The 17,049-nt window shown below is 40.2% G+C and overlaps 1 protein-coding gene across 7 annotated transcripts in view; it reads left to right on the top strand.

Annotated features, from left to right (window-relative positions):
* Positions 1-17,049, top strand: part of LOC126936170 (glycine N-acyltransferase-like protein 1) — a 55,797-nt gene that overhangs the window by 26,148 nt on the left and 12,600 nt on the right. For 4 of the 7 annotated variants that reach the window (XM_050758634.1, XM_050758633.1, XM_050758630.1 and 1 more), the window contains 3 exons: positions 13,913-14,036; positions 15,227-15,346; positions 16,038-16,145. In XM_050758634.1, the coding sequence (XP_050614591.1) occupies positions 15,269-15,346; positions 16,038-16,145 (186 nt within the window). In that variant the 5' untranslated portion in view covers positions 13,913-14,036; positions 15,227-15,268. Of the gene's footprint in view, positions 1-10,296; positions 10,414-13,912; positions 14,037-15,226; positions 15,347-16,035; positions 16,146-17,049 lie in introns of all 7 variants that reach the window. The other 3 variants (XM_050758635.1, XM_050758632.1, XM_050758636.1) reach the window with 2 other exon arrangements.

The raw sequence follows: 17,049 nt of genomic DNA, 5'->3' as shown, positions 1-17,049 counted from the left end.
TTAATTCTCCCAATCTATAAATAAGAAATGTTTTACTATCTATTTGTATTTCTTCACTTTTTTCATATATGTTTCATAATTCTCACTATATAAGTCTTTTAGTACCTTATTTATATTTACTCCTAAGGATTTATTTTTTGTGGCTATGCAAACAGGATTTTTTTCTTTATCAGGTCTTTCATTGTCAGTGTATAGAATCACTACTGATTTGTGTACATTGATTTTGTATCTCGCCACATTACTGAATTTGTTTAGTAGTTTTAACCTAGTTTGCTGCAGTGTTTAGGATTTTTTATATATAAGAACATCTTATATGCAAACAGGGACATATTTAGCTACTTTCTTTCCAATTTGGATGCTTTTAATTTTTTTCTTTTGCCTAATTGCTCTGATTAGAACTTCCATTAATGCATTGAATAGAAGTAGTGAGAGTGAGCATCCTTGTCTTGTCCTTAATCTTAGAAAAATGTTTTTCATGTTTTACTATTAAGTGTGATGTTAGCTGTGGGTTTATCATATATGGTCTTTATTGTATGAGCTACATTCCTTCTATACCTCATTTCTTGAGAGTTCATAATCATGAAATCATGGTGAACTTTATCAAATGCTTTTTCTGCATCTATAAAGTGTTGTATAGATTTTGTTATTTATTCTGTTGATGTGGTATTTCACATTTATAGATCTGTATGTTGAACTGTCTTTGCATCCCTACATTAAAGCCCACTGTATCATGAGAATGATCTTTTTGACATGCTGTTGTGATTAGTTTGTTAGTATTGATATTTATTAATGAACCTAAGTTCATCAGTGCTATTGCCTATTATTTTCATTTGTTGAAGTGTCTCTATCTTTGGTATTAGGATTATGCTTGCCTTATAAAATAATTTTGGAAGTATTCCCTCTTCTTCGATCTTTTGGAAGGGTGTTAGAAGGATTGACATTACTTCTTCTTTAAATGTTTGGTGGAATTCAGCAGTGAAGCCATAAGGTCCTGGGCTTTTCTTTAATGGAATATTTTTTATTACTAATTTAACCTCCTTACTCATTATTGGTCTGTTTAGATTTTCCATTTCTTCATCTTGGTTGGGTTTATGTATCTAGGAATTTACCCATTTATTCTAGATTATCCAATTTGTTGGCATATAATTGGTCATAATAGTCTCTTCTGATTTTTTTTGTTATATAAGTTATTATCTCTCCTTTTTATGATTTTATTTTTAACTTTTTTTCTCTTTTTTCCCTTAGTCTGGATAAAGGTTTGTCAATCTTATTTAACTTTTCAAAAGACCAAATTTCAGGGTCTTTTTTTTCCAATGTTTTCATAGTTTCTATTGAATTTAACTGCCCTGATCTTTATTTTTTCCTTCATTCTATTAACTTTGGGCTTAGTTTATACTTTTTATAGTTCCCTGAAGTGTAACGTTAAGTTGTTTAAGATATTTCTTCTTTTTCAATGTAAATGTTTTGAAGCATCTTACAAGTTTTGGTATGTTGAGTTTCCATTTTTGCTGGTCTCAACATATTTTTTAATTTCCATTTTAATTTCCTCTTTAATCCATCTGTTGTTCAGAAGCACGTTGTTTAATTTTCATGTATTTGTGAACTTTCTAAAAATTCTCCTGTTATTAATTTCTAGTTTCATGCCATTGTGATCTGGAATGATAAATGATATGATATCAGTCTTCTCAAATTTATTATGACATGCTTTGTGTCCTAACATTTGTTCTCTAGCATTTCCTGTAAGACAACTCTGATGACGATAAACTCCCTCAATTTTTGTTTGTCTGGCAAAGATTTTAATCTCTCCATTATTTGCAAAAAACAGATTTTCCCGGGAACAGTATTTTTGGTTGACACTTTTTTCTATAGAACATTGAATATATCATTCCACGCTCTCAGCCTATAAGTTTCTGCTCATAAATCTGCTATTAGCCTTATTGGAACTCCCTTATATGTTATTTGCTTCTTTTCTCCTTTTGTTTTCAGAATCTTGCTTTTCTTTGATTTTTGACAGTTTAATTAAAATATATCTTGTACTCTTGACTGGATTGAATCTTATCAAACACCTTCAACATTCCTATACCTGTATATTTCTCTTTCCCCAGACTTGGAAAGTGTTCTGTTATTATTTCATCAGATAAGCTTTCTTTCCCTATCTGTTTCTCTTCTCTTTCTGGGACTCACATGACGTGTACATTGGTTCTCTTACTGATGTTCTATAATTGCCATAGGATTTCTTCATTTTTTCTCATTTTTTTCCTTTTGTATCTCTGATTCAGTAATTTCAAATGATGTGTCTTTGAGTTCATTGATTCTTTATTCTACTTGATACAATCTGCTTTCAAAGAACTCTATGAAATTTTCAGTTCAACCATTGTGTCCTTTATGTCCAGAATGTCTCTTTTTTTATGATTTCTTTTTGTTTGTTGAATTCTATTTTGTTCATGTATTATTTCTGATTCTTTTTAGTCATCTATCTGTGCTGTCTTGAAGCTCACTGAGCATTTTAAAGACAATTATTTTAAATTCATTGTCAGAAAGTTCATAAACCTTTATTTTTTTAGGGTCAGCTATTGGTTATTCTTTTCTTTTTCCTTTGGTGGTATCATTTTTCTCTTATAGTTCTTGATTTTTAGGCTGTACATTTGTGTCTGCACATTTGAAATACAAGGAAGTTATTCTAGTCTTTGCATACTGGCTTTGTCTGGAAAAACCCTTTCCCAGTCATCCAGCAATTCTTGGTAGGGTGTCTGTTGTGGTCTGCAGGTGAACTTGTTGCTGAAGCCTTCAGGCAGGCTGGCCTGGTGCCTGTGTCAACAGGTGGTAGGCCTGGTTCCTGGGTCTGTAGAGTTGGGCCTGAATCCTGAATCCACTGGGTGTATATTTTCATTGGGTATGTGGGGATGAACATAAAGTCTATGTCTATAAGGGCGGGCATAGAGCCTGTACCAATAGGGGTGGACTAAAGCCCATGTCTACAGGGGCTGACCTGGCTGGGAGGTGGGCATGGAGCCTGTGTCTGCAAGGGCTGGCTAGGTTATGGAATGGGCCTAGTGTCTGGGTCTACTGGGATGAGCCTGGAATCTGAGTCTGTGGTGACTGGCCTGGTACTGGTGCAGGATTAGAGCCTGAATCTGAAGAAATGGGCCTAGGATCTTGGTAGATGGGAGCTGACCTAGAGCCTGAGTCCTCAGAGATGGTCCTAGAGCCTTGGTCCATGATGGCCAGCCTATTGTCAGGGTCTGCTGAACTCAGCCTGTATGCTGGGTTTGCTAGAGCACAGCTGGGCTTTGAGTTTATTGGATCTCGGATCACAAAAACCAGCCTGAATCCTGAAACTGGCCTAGGGCTGGAATGGGGTGGGGCCAGTCTAGAGCCTGAGATTATAGCTGCTAAACTGGCGCCTGTAGCCACAGGGGCTGGCCTAGAAGCTGGGGAATGGCCTGGAGGCTGGGTGTGTGAATTCTGGTCTAGAACCTAGGTCTTCAGGGCTGGCATGGAGACTGGGTCCACGAAGGCTGCCTAGGGTCCTAGAGCTGGAGGAACTGGACTGGAACCTAGGTCCACAGAAGCAGTCCTAGATACTGGGCCTATGGACACAAGCCCAATAGTGGAGTCAACTGTGATGGGCCTGGACCCTGGGTCTGCTGGAGCATGTGACCTTAGGAACTGGCCTTGAGAGTAGGGTGGCAGAAACTAGCCGAGTGCTAGGCAGGCCTGAAGCCTGGGTCTGCAGATCCTTGCCAGACACGTAGCTAAGGGCTAGGGCTGCCAACCTAGAACTGGGGTGGGCTTGAATCCTGGATTTGTGTGAGCCAACCTAGTTCTGGGCTTGTCTGAAACCTAGGGTGCACTTGGAGTCTGTGACCACAGGGGCTAGCCTGGCACTAGGCAGTCCAAGAGCCTGTATTCACAGGGGCCAGCCTGGAGGTTGGATCTATGGACACTGTCCTGGTGACTAGAGTTGCAGGGGCCATCCTGGTCTAGGGGCTGCTCTGAAACCTGGAGTTGTGGAGGCCAGCCTGGTCCTGGGAGCAGTCTGGAGCCAGGAGTCACTGGGGCTGGGCTGGTCCCAGGGACCATCTGACACCTAGGGCACTGGGATAGATCTGGCATTAAGATATATCCAGAAACCATGTCTGCCATGCAAGTCTGGAACCTGGGCTGTGGGATTTGCTCTGGCTCAGTCTGCAGGTACCAGCCTGGAGTTCGGGGCCATAGTGGCATGCTGTATTTCACTGAAGCAGGCTGTGTTTCAGTCGAAGGGAAAGTTAAGTGCCCACTTCCCTTTACTTCTTCAACACAAAGGTTGCCTCTCTCTATGCTCTGATGCCTGGTGTTGTGGGAGGGATGACATAAGTAATGTAAAATTGTTCTTCTTTTGCTCGTCAATTCATCTTTTCTTATTTCTCTGCTACACAAATATTCTGTAATATTTCACCTGGTATCCTCAGCTCTTGTGAAGGTATTTTTGTGCACAGATAGTTTTTTCAATTGATGTTCCTGTGTGAAGATAAGTACTAGAAAGCCCCATTCTGACATTTTGCTGATGTCTAGTTGTACGGCATCCAATCAGATTTCTAAATAGTGATTTTCAAAGTGCCTCAGCAGCATCATAGACAGGACTCTTGCTAATTTGCAAAGAAAGATGGCAGATCTTATGTTAAATGATCTTATCAAACATATATATACATACAATAATGATAATAAATAGAGCAGACAAAACTTTTGGAAGTGATGAATATGTTTACGGCATAAGTTGTGGTGATGGTTTCAAGAGTATGTATTCATCTCTGTCTTAATCAAGGTTTATACATTAAACACATACAACGTTTTGTATGTCAAACATACCTCTATAAAGTAGTTCTACAAAAAAAGAAAGGCAAACACAATGGAGGAAAACTACTATTGGCCTATTTCTCCCATGAAGTATGACTTGTATTTCAAATTTCTGATGATTGCTGAATCTTCCAGATTTTCTGATGATAAGTATAATAAGAGAAATAATATGTTGGGCTAAAAAAGACAAAAAAACATACTTGAAGATTAATCAATCAAATTTTCCCTTAACATAATAGGACTTGTTGTTCAAGATATTCAAGCCAGTACCAGGCTAGAGGGAGAGAACAGTTTCCAGATCAAATATTTGTGTAAACTAATTCAACTAAAGTCACAAGAGGAAGAGACTCATGATGAAATATTTGGAGGTACAACAAGCAAGATTCATCACAAAGTGGAAACCAGCATCTTACAAAACAAAGAACAATGGCTTGGGATTTAGAACGTCTGGGTTCTGGTCTGTTTTGCACACGCAATCATGCGTCTATGCAATCATGTGTCTACATTCCAGGACTTAGTTTCTTGAGACTAGACAATCTCTAATGAACCTCCTATCTGATTTTCCTCTCTGTCAGCAAGTTTGGCAGGAGCTCAGATCAACTTTTTGGTCACAAAGTATGAAGGAAGAAAGCTTCAGGTGTCTTTCTTAACCACAGTTTTGGGACATGGATTTAGAGAATGCATTAGCAGGAACTAGGCAAATAATGACAGCTAAATTTGGGGTAGAAAAATGGAGAACAGGAGATGAAAAAGTCAGAAGGAAAATATTTAGGAGCAACAAAGAGAGTCCCCTACTGCTTTGTAGTATAGCCAAAGTTCCTGTTTTTCTCTTCGTTAGACTCTAAGAAAACTAGAAAACATCAGAGAGCTTTAGAGCTTTAAAATGTCCTCGGATGCTCGAAGCCAAGAAAGCATGTCCTGTGGATCCCACACTTTCCCAATTCCCTGATCTAGCTAAAACCATATACCACTTCCTGATATCTCTGGAGGCATGGAAACCTCATCACCAACCCGGAACATTTTGGCATGACTTGTTCTCTCCATGAAGTATCTATACATCCCATTTCTACCTCTGTAAAAACTTCAAGATTCTACTTTGGTGTCAAGGTTTTCTACAGGGCAGATTGTTGTTTATTTGAAACTCCAGAAACCCTCATTCTTTTCTGGGATCCATTTAAATTGGTGTTATCAGGCTTTTTGACCCTAAAGAACCTGTGTTTACTTGGCTCTTCTATGCCTTCCTACCAGCCACCAGTATGTTAAAACACTGTTCTTTTGCTACAGAAAGATGCAACCACATCTAAAGCCACCATCAGTTCAAGGTCTTCTGACTGGATGAAAAACCCCTCCCCGAGTGTCCAGATGTGAAGAATCTGCTCAATCACCAAAGCTCCTGAATTCAGAGTTAGGGTGCTCCTTTTTACCATTAGGAGGAACTTCATTAGGAATTCTGACATAGGGCAAGTATTTCAGGGAGATCCCAGGTCCCAGTGCCCACCTGTCATCTTAGAAGCCAGTAAAGAAGACTTTTTCCCTAGAAAGACTTCTGGTGAAAGAGAATTTCTCCAGGATTTGAGAGTATGAGAGTCTCTTGGTGAGTTCCCTGTTGAACAGAAATCAGGAATGTACTACCACACAGAAATGTTCAAGCCTCTACTCACTGCCTCAAGGTAATGTTGAAAGAACTTATTATAATGTAGATTGGGATAGAGTGCTTCTTTGACCTTTAGGTCTCTCCAAAGTCCTCCAGAAGATCTTGCATAAGGAAGTCTCCTCCGAAACCCTAGGAAGATTTTGGATTCTATGGGTAGGTGCCAACAGCTATCAGATGTCTTCCTAAGTTGGCTGCTGTATTCCAGTTTCACATTGCTAAATGTTAATTAAGGACATTAATATGAACGAAGCATCCCAGAGACCCTTGACACATTGTGAGAATATGCAGAGGGAGTGGCTCCACCAGCCTCCCACAGACACTCAGCCATGCAGTCCCCATTCCCTGCCATGAGCAACAGTTTCAGGGCCTCCCAGGGGTTCAAAGATGGCCAGCTTATTGCCACTCTTTGTAGTATGAAGTATACCAAAAAATAAAGATAGACCAAACCATTGATAATATAATGGCTTTAAAATGTGTATATTTTATAAATGTATGCTTACAACCACAAAAATGCCATGCAATAGTGTTGTTCTACTCACAAGATCAGTACAGGAATTATAAAGCATTAATTCAGGGTGGACTCTTGGCAGTGTGTAATTGATGATGAATGTGTTCTCTTCATTCTGTCTGAGTTTCTGTATGATTGGGTGATAGCGCTGGAATCTCAAAGTTGGAACCCTTTGTGAAATTGGTTCCATGCCCAAATGACTCCCCTAGATGTCTACTCCACCATGACCCCCTGAAGGACCTGTGGAGTCTCAAAAGTTGAAAGAACATTCAGGACTAGGCAGCTGGAGATACCTAGAATCAGAGGTCTCTCACACAGCCTGAAAAGCCCAAAGCGGAGTAGCATAACCTCAGCACCTGTGAAACCAGAATTCATTGCTTCCATTCAGAGAGCCCATGTCTGTGCCAGAATCCAAGCTGCCATGAGTGTTTTGGGAAGTCACTTATGACTAATACTGTATGATTAGTCATACATGTAATATTATGACTAATATCAGTATAATGGGACTGATATCAGAACTGAGCTAGGCCCAGAGAGCCCTGAGGCAGTGACACATAAGGCTAAACCTTTCAGTTGTGATCTACAGATTAGCTACATCAGAGAAGTGGACTTGGAGAATCCCCTGCTAAAGTCCTGCAGAGTAACTACTCTGTCAAATAGCATGTGTTTCTGGGAGGAAGTCATAGGAGTCTAGTTCCAGTCTTATCCCACTGCACACACACCATAAGCACGGGCTGAGTTCTAGAGAGACTCCAGAGCTGGTCTGAAAGTCTGATGCAAAGGAGTCTGCTCTGGAACTGAAGTATTCTAAGAGCTTGGCAATCTCAGCAGCCCTACAGATGGGAGAGGAGCCCACAGATGGGAGAGGAAGCTATTCTCCTGGCCAAGGTCCTGAGACAGAGTTTGCCAGAAGTGTAGGCAGACTTGAGACAGATTGCAGCTAGCACTGGCACTGGAATTGAAACCTCACCTGTAGTCCCATGGATAGTTTTTTGTATAAACATAGAAATCGACCCTCTGGTCTTAAAGCTTGAAATTTTATTTGTTTTATATGAATTTCATCCTTAGTAAAAGGAGCCTTAGGTCCCTCAAAAAGTATGAAAGAACTGAAACTCACCAGATGAGCCCATTCAGACAATGGCACACCAGGCTTCTCATAAATTATGATTACTTCCTTAGGCCTCCTGAGTTCCTGTTTTTCTATACATTGTTACATTTCTTCCCTGCTATGTAAATTCATAATTTTAGTTGGTCAGGGAGATGGATTTGAGACTGAGCTTGCATCTCCTCTGCTACAGCATCCAATTCAGCCTTCTTCCTTGGCAATAATTGGTAATATTAATTGGTTCTCTGTTAGGGAGCAGCAGGACCTAGACCACACCCCTGGTGTTTCAGTAACAGATTTTGGTTCCCCGACCAGGAACACTTTGGCTCAGCTGCCATGGGCTGGGAGTCTCAAAGTCCTCCTAGGCATATGTTTGTCCAATTTTTGCTGGTGATTAGTGCCCTCTCTCTAGGAACAGCTGCAGCTGGCCCCAACCATGTTCCTGATTGCCTTGGGAGAACTGCCTTTGAAATTTGATATCTGCATCCAGATGTGTGAATGTCCTTTGTGGGCCCAGGCGGAAGGATCTACTCCTCTGAGTTTGGGAAATTTTTAAAGGAATTTCCACTTGCAGGTTGAACAAGCCCAACTGATAAAGAGAGGGAAGTACCCTGACTATTTCAGTATGGACACTTTTAGGGGCTTGTTTGTCATCGTGTGTGTGTCCAGGCAAGTGAGTGTCATTTGTGGGAACCAGATAGTGGGATCAGCTCCTCTCCATTTGAGAAATTCTGAAGGAATTTTCATTTCGGGTCGATTGAGCCCAACCAATGGAGAGAAGAAGCACCCCAACTCTTTGAGTTTGTAGACTTTTCAGGCTTGTTTGATGCTTCAGCAGTTGGATTGTGTTTTAGTGATTGTTTCCATGTGTCTGATACAGTCATGAGAAATTAGAATTTGATAAACTGGTACTCTTCTGTGATACTGTTTGGCTCTAGTATAGTTTGGAATCTGAAGTTTGCTGTTGAATGGGAAAGTGGGCTTTTGTGCTGCTATTTTAAGCAGGGTCGGGCCAGGTTAGTATGTGATGATCTCATGTGGTGCTGTTTGACCTCAGTGTCCTGGGATTATGGGGAGTTTTGGCCTTTAAGAATCAAACTGCCACAGAAACTCCTTTAATTTAAAATTTTGGTTCACAACCTTCACTGGATTACCCTCCAAGGCTAACAAAGTTCAGCCATGTGAACATGTTTGCAGACAGGTGAGATTGTATTGCTATCTCATGGCTAGAGTTCCAAGATAAAAGCTATTGGATCTTTGTATGTATATACATCTAGATGTGTTTATGTGTATGCACATGTATTACATTATATGTTGTGACTACCAAATTGGCTTATACATAAAAGAGCACTCCTAGATTAAGTAAATAAGTCAAAAGTATTTTTTACATTCACATTACTTAAGTAAATTTTTAGGAAGCTAGCATTAAAATTACTGTAAAATAAAAATAGAAATGTCTTCAGAATTGTCAGCATACATTTTTATCTGGGTTTTATGTTTGTCTCTGCTAGATATTTTGAGGCATCAGAGTGCGGCACAGAAAGTTATAAAACTATAACCAGGAGTTTGAGACCAGCATGAAAAACAAAGATGACCCCGATCTCTATAACATAAAAATAAAACAATTAGCCAGGCACAGTGATTCATGCCTGTAGTCTGAGCTAATCAGGAGACTGAGGTGGGAGGATTGCTTGAGCCTGAAAGGTCAAGGTTGCAGTGACTCATGATCCAGCCACTGCACTCCAGCCTGGGTGACAGAGTGAGACCCTGTCAAGAAAACAAAAAGATAAGGGGCAGAGAATGGCAATGGGGCACAGGACCTTTGCAGAGAAACTAGGGGAACAGTTGTAACTATTAATAGGATGCTTAGAGGAGGCCTCATTAAGCAAGTGGCTTACCTCAAAGAAGGTAATAGAGTTTTCTATAGGTATAATGAGAAAACAGAATGCAAGCGGAAGAAAAAGGACAGAAAAGTACCTGAAGCAGAGAAGCCAAAGAGATTGAGGTCAGGGACACGACTGGAGGGATGTCAGGGGGGTGACTGGAGTGTAAGTCATGGAGAATTTAGAGGGCTGTTATAAGGCTTTTATATATCTTTCTCCAAATGAGATTGGGAGTGCCAGCAGGAGATGCACAAGGAATAACAAAGTGTGGCTTTTGTTTTAAAAGGAACATTCTGGTTTTCCATAGAGAGAAGACTAAAGAAATTCACCATCCAGAAAAGACTACCAAGAACTGTTAAGCACCTAAAATTTACTCTACGGGGGCACAGATTCATAAATGCTGGCAGATGACAAATCCTCCTAGGTAAAGGCAAGATTTTATGACTCCCTCAGTAGGCAGAATGATTTATGTGATTGTGTCAGTTGTCCTTGCTCCGTAAGTCCTACAGAGGAAATACAGGAAGGGAGATTAATGTTGCAAATGCAATAGATGTGTGTTGCAGCAAACCTGCCCTCTGTTTCAGAAGAAAGCAATATCTCTAGCTTCCAAGCTGTCCTCTTTACAAACATCCTTGAAAAGATAGGAGCAAAAGCTGTCAATGTCTCTGCTCCTAAGACATGCAGAAATGTGAGAGGCCATGAAGAATATTCTCCCAATCAGAATGAGCAGAATGTCATAATGTATTGGATGTAAAGTGCGAGGGGAAAAGATGCTTAAGAATAACTCCAAGAGTTTTTATTTGAAGAGGTGAAAAGGTGGAGTTGCCATCAACTTAATTGAGAAAGACTACAGGTGAGGTAGGCTGAGTGGAGAGGGTGGATAAGGAGTTTAATCTGAGACATAATGAGTTTGAGATGGCTATTGGGTGGAACCCAAGACTTATCAAACAGGTCATTAGATACATATGTCTTGAGTTTGGAAAAGAGATTTAGTACTAATATGAATGTATTAGTTATTGCCAAGTAGATTGATTTTAAAGCCTTGGGACCAGATGTGATTACCAGGGAGTAAGTGTGGATACAAATGAGGGCCAATGATTGAACTCTAAAGTGATGCAAAATTAAGAAATTGGGGAGAAAAGAAGGGTCCACAGAAAAGAGTAAGAAGAAGTAACCAGTGAAGTTAAAGGAAAACGAAGAGAGTGTGCTATCTTGGAAACCAAGTGAAGAAAGTCCATTAAAGAATGATCTATTAAGAACAGAAGCTATAATTTAATAACAATAGATTTAATAACATAGAGATCACTGACAGCTTTTTAAAAATGTTTCAGTAGAATGGTAGCAACAAAAACCCAGTTACGTAAGATTAGGAGGAGGATTGGAGATAGCATTTGTAGATAATCCTTTCAATGAATTTTGCTACAAAGTGTTTTTTTAAAATTATTATTGTACTTTAAGTTCTCGGGTACATGTGCACAACGTGCAGGTTTATTACATATGTATACATGTGCCATGTTGCTGTGCTGCACCCATTAACTCATCATTTACATTAGGTATATCTCCTAATGCTATCCCTTTCCCCTCCTCTGACCCCACAAAAGGCCCTGGTGTGTGATGTTCCCCTTCCTGTGTCCAAGTGTTTTCATTGTTCAATTCCCACCTATGAATGAGAACATGTGGTGTTTGGTTTTCTGTTCTTGCGATTGAACTCATCCTTTTTTATGACTGCATAGTATTCCATGGTGTATATGTGCCACATATTCTTAATCCAGTCTGTCATTGATGGACATTTGGGTTGGTTCCAAGTCTTTGCTATTGTGAATTGTGCCACAATAAACATACGTGTGCATGTGTCTTTACAGAAGCATGATTTACTATCCTTTGGGTATATCCCCAGTAATGGGATGGATGGGTCAAATGGTATTTCTAGCTCTAGATCCTTGAGGAATCACCACACTGTCTTCCATAATGGTTGAACTAGTTTACAGTCCCACCAACAGTGTAAAAGTGTTCCTATTTCTCCACATCCTCTCCAGCACCTGTTGTTTCCTGACTTTTTAATAATTGCCATTCTAACTGGTGCGAGATGGTATCTCATTGTGGTTTTGATTTGCATTTCTCTTATGGTTAGTGATGATGAGCATTTTTTCATGTGTCTGTTGGCTGCATGAATGTCTTCTTTTGAGAAGTGTCTGTTCATGTCCTTTGCCCACCTTTTTATGGGGTTGTTTGTTTTTTACTTGTAAATTTATTTGAGTTCTTTGTAGGTTCTGGATATTAGCCCTTTGTCAGATGAATAGATTGCAAAAATTTTCTCCCATTCTGTAGGTTACCTGTGCACTCTGATGGTGGGCAAAAACTGGAAGTATTCCCCTTGAAAACTGGCATAAGACAGGGATGCCCTCTCTCAGCACTCCTATTCAACATAGTGTTGGAAGTTCTGACCAGGACAATCAGGCAAGATAAAGAAATAAAGGGTATTCAATTAGGAAAAGAGGAAGTCAAATTGTCCCTGTTTGCAGATGACATGATTGTATATTTAGAAAACCCCATTGTCTCAGCCCAAAATCTCATTAAGCTGATAAGCAACTTAGGCAAAGTCTCAGGATACAAAATCAATGTGCAAAAGTCACTAGCATTCTTATACACCAATAACAGACAAAGAGCCAAGTCATGAATGAACTCCCATTCACAACAGCTTCAAAGAGAATAAAATACCTAGGAATCCAACTTACAAGGGATGTAAAGGACCTCTTCAAGGAGAACAATAAACCACTGCTCAATGAAATAAAAGAGGACACAAACAAATGGAAGAACATTCCATGTTCATGGATAGGAAGAATCAATATCGTGAAAATGGCCATACTGCCCAAGGTAATTTATAGATTCAATGCCATCCCCATTAAGCTATCAGGGACTTTCTTCACAGAATTGGAAAAAACTACTTTAAAGTTCATATGGAAACAAAAAACAGCCCACATTGCCAAGACAGTCCTAAGCCAAAAGAACAAAGCTGGAGGCATCATGCTACCTGACTTCAAACTATACTACAAGGCTACAGTAACCAAAACAGCATGGTACTGGTACAAAAACAGAGATATAGACCAATGGAACAGAACAGAGCCCTCAGAAATAATACCACACATCTACAACCATCTGATCTTTGACAAACCTGACAAAAATAAGAAATGGGGAAAGGATTCCCTATTTAATAAATGGTGCTGGGAAAATTGGCTAGCCGTAAGTAGAAAGCTGAAACTGGATCCCTTCCTTACACCTGATACAAAAATTAAATCAAGATGGATTAAAGACTTAAATGTTAGACCTAAAACCATAAAAACCCTAGAAGAAAACCTAGGTGATACCATTCAGGACATAGGCATGGGCAAGGACTTCATGTCTAAAACACCAAAAGCAATGGCAACAAAAGCCAAAATTGACAAATGGGATCTAATTACACTTAAGAGCTTCTGCACAGCAGAAGAATTTTGCTGCAAAGTGTTAAAAGAAACTAAATATGGTCTGAGAAGGACTCTGTACTTCTACATTTGAGTCCTTGTGGGTGAAGTGTAACCTAACTTAATATACAAAATTAAAAACCTAATTTCAGAGCATGCATCTGTAACAATACTTGAATGTTGGCCAATCCCAGCAGCCTTAAATCACCACTCATAGACTGCTGATGTTCAAACAGTGTTTAAATAAGGCAAACACCCAGTCGACAGCAATCTCACTGTTTCTGTAACTCATTTCCGGTTCTTGGATGTCACTTTAACTTTTCTTCTCTATAAATTTGTTTTGACTGCAAGGCACAGCTGGAACCTCTGTGAATCTGCTGTGATTCTGAAGGCTGCTGGATAGACGAATTGTTCATCGCTCAAACTTCTTTAAATTTAATTCAGCTGAAGTTTTTATTTTATCAGATTGTGTCAGAAGCAGGATCTGAAGTGGAGCTTCCAGTATCCCCAGGAGCACTGAGTAAACACGGAAGGTACCTACAGGATACACTTGTGTCCATTGATCTCTCAGAGCTGCTGAGAATCAAAGGTAAGCTCTCTCTTGCATTTTGGAGTTTCACACATTTGTGTTTTAAGCTCTCTGAGTTTCCTTCAGCAAATCTGTGATCCAAACTGGGTTTGGAGTTGCCACAGAAAATGGACTGGGTCTAGCAATGAATTTGATCTGGGAATTAACTGGCTTGGATCTACTTAGAGGCCACTAACAGCTGACTGGGTCAGAAAATAAGTGGTAGTAAGCAGTAATGTTGCAGAAGTCATAAAATTTGGCTTTGGAAAATTCACAGGGATTTTTGTGTTCTACCCATTTGTTTCATTTTTCTTGTGCACCTAGGTAGGAAAATTCATTGGCTAAGTTAATCAAAACAATCTGAGAGTAAAGCCAGTATTTTGGGTAAAAATGGTGTCCTTAATTTCTGAAAAACCGAGTTCCTTCTGGCTTATACATTAGGCCTGGGAAGCAGCAAAGCCTTACAGAAATGGCAAAATCTTACTAAAGATAACTTAGAATGGAACATTCCAAATGAAAAAAAGAAATGCATTGAACTACATTTAAAAATGAGGGCTCTCAGTAAGTCCCTTTTGTCTAAGAACTGTTTTGGCACTATGGGATGTCACCTGTTATGCTCTTTGGCATATTTGTAAGATTTCTGAATGTTAATTCAACAGAAGTTTACAGACACGTTTCAAAATTTTTCCATTTTTTTTTCTTATTTTTGTAATGAAACTGGGACAAATTTCAAAATGGTTATAAATCTGACATATTTGGCCCTAAGGAATTAAAGAAAATCTTTGGCAACTTCTGCTCTGAGGTTTCCAGTCACAACTGTTCTTAGATATTTTCTATTCCAGAAGAAAGAAGACTCCTCGGGCATCTGATGATCAAAATACAAGGAAGAGTTATGATGGTGGCGGTGGTGGACTGTTCTGCTACAGGCATTTGGGAAGCTCACAGAGCTCTGAATATTCACTTTTAATTCATTCCACCATGGAAGAAAGGCATGGGTTTTGGAGCCATTCGTATATGGTTTCAAAATCTGACTCTGGCATTTATCCCTGTAAGAACTTGAGAAGTTTATTTAGTCTCTCTAAGTTTTGGTGTATTAAAAATGAAGATGATACTAACAATACCTACATCATGAGTGTTACTTGAATGGAGATGTGTAAAGTGAATGTTAAATTCATTTGGTCCTTTAACATTTTCCCTTCACTTCTTGTCAGAGTTTTTTCTTGGAGGGCTCAAGGACTGAAGCATCCCACAAAATGATTCTACTGGATAATTCCGAGCAGCTGCTGGCCCTATTCGAATCTTTAGCAAGGAGCATTCCTGAGTCCCTGAAGGTGAAGGAACAGTGGGAGGTCGGGGTAAGGGAGTAGGGGTGTTGAGGATAAGAAAATAGGCTCATGATTCTGGTCCTTCCTGATTTTGTGCAGAGGGTTGGAGCTGGGAAACAGGATGGGGTTGGGGACAAAGGAGGCATGTTAAGAGCTGCTGCTTCTCCTTGGGAACAGGCAGCTAGGCCCACTCTGCAGGTTTTGTCCCTCATTTGGAGTGGCGGTAGAAAATGGTGGCTACGAACATAGGTTTGGGGCCAGATTCAACAAATATGCATTGCAAGGTTGCCATTTTTTAGTCGGATATCATTGTGTCTGTTTCTTTAGCTTTCTGTGCGTTTACCTTTGGTCTTTTCATTAATAAAATGGGAATAATATCAGCACCTACCTCTTAAAGTTGTTGTGGACACTGAATGAATCCATACAATGTAAGTGCTAAGAACACTACCAAGTGCCCAGCTAGTGCACAGTAGCTCTTTGGCATCACAAGGACACCTACCTGTGAGTTCTGCCTGCTTGCTGGTGACTTCACTTCCATCAGTATGGTCCTGGAGATGCTGCTCATCTCACCATCACTGTCCCTTGGCCTTTGTTTCCAGTAGTGTTCCTTGGCCTTTGTTTTTCTCTTACTCTTCACATCCAGATCCCCATCTCTGGGTATCTCAACCTCTCCTAGTCCTTCCCATCCCTCCTTCAGGTGTACGGCTCTGTGTATCACATCAATCACGGGAACCCCTTCAACATGGAGGTGCTGGTGGACTCCTGGCCTGAGTATCAGATGGTTATTACCCGGCCTCAAAAACAGGTAGGCACACAGACAAGGACTGGTAAAGGCAGGCAGGCCCAAAGGGCCTGAGGAACTGACCAGTTCAGACACAAGGGCTGCTTTTATAGGGTGAAAGAAAATGTGAGTATTTTAAAACACTTCTTCAGTACTTGGCACCTTGCATGAGTGCCACGTGTTCCTACCCTTCCTGTAAAGCATAAGACTCATCTGGGAAATGGGGTGGAGGGGGAAGGGGAGGAAAAAGACAAGGTTGACACTCGCAGATTAAGGGCCCTTTGAGGTGGCAGGAGTCACCTGCAGGGGCTGAAAGAGGCCAATTTACAGGGAAGGTTGGGTGTCTGAGATATCAGAACAGTGACTTAGAAACAAAAACCAAAGCAGAAGTCTACCAGTAAAAATTATCTCTCAGGGCCAGGCATGGTGAATTATACCTATAATTCCATCACTTTGGGAGGCCCAGTCAGGAGGATCACTTGAGGCCAAGAGTTTGAGACCAGCCTGTGCAACATAGTGAGACCTCATCTCTACAAAAAGTAAACAAAATTAGCAGAGCATGGTGGTGAATGCCTATTCTCCTAGCTACTAAGGAGGCTGAGGTGGGAGGATGGATTAAGCCCCAGAAGATCAAGGACACAGTGAGCCAAGATCACACCACTGTACTCCATTCTGGGCAAAAGAGTGAGATCCTGTCTTAAAAAACAAAAAAGTTACTTCTCAGGAAACAGGGAAGGGACTCATAATTACCGTGTGTCAACTATGTGGAAGCACTTCTCTTGATAGTGAATGTCATCATCAGAACTATCTTATGAGGGGAGCATTAAATCTCAAATTTAGAGATAAGGAAACGACACTGTCATTTATAAAGTCGCATAGCTGCTGGATTCCTGATGTTAAAGCATTGCCCAATCTGAATTCAAGTTTA

Source organism: Macaca thibetana, chromosome 14 (assembly GCF_024542745.1).
Source record: "Macaca thibetana thibetana isolate TM-01 chromosome 14, ASM2454274v1, whole genome shotgun sequence".
NCBI lineage: Eukaryota > Metazoa > Chordata > Mammalia > Primates > Cercopithecidae > Macaca > Macaca thibetana.
The sequence above is the reverse complement of the archived record's forward strand: the minus strand, read 5'-3'. Positions and strand labels throughout refer to the sequence as shown.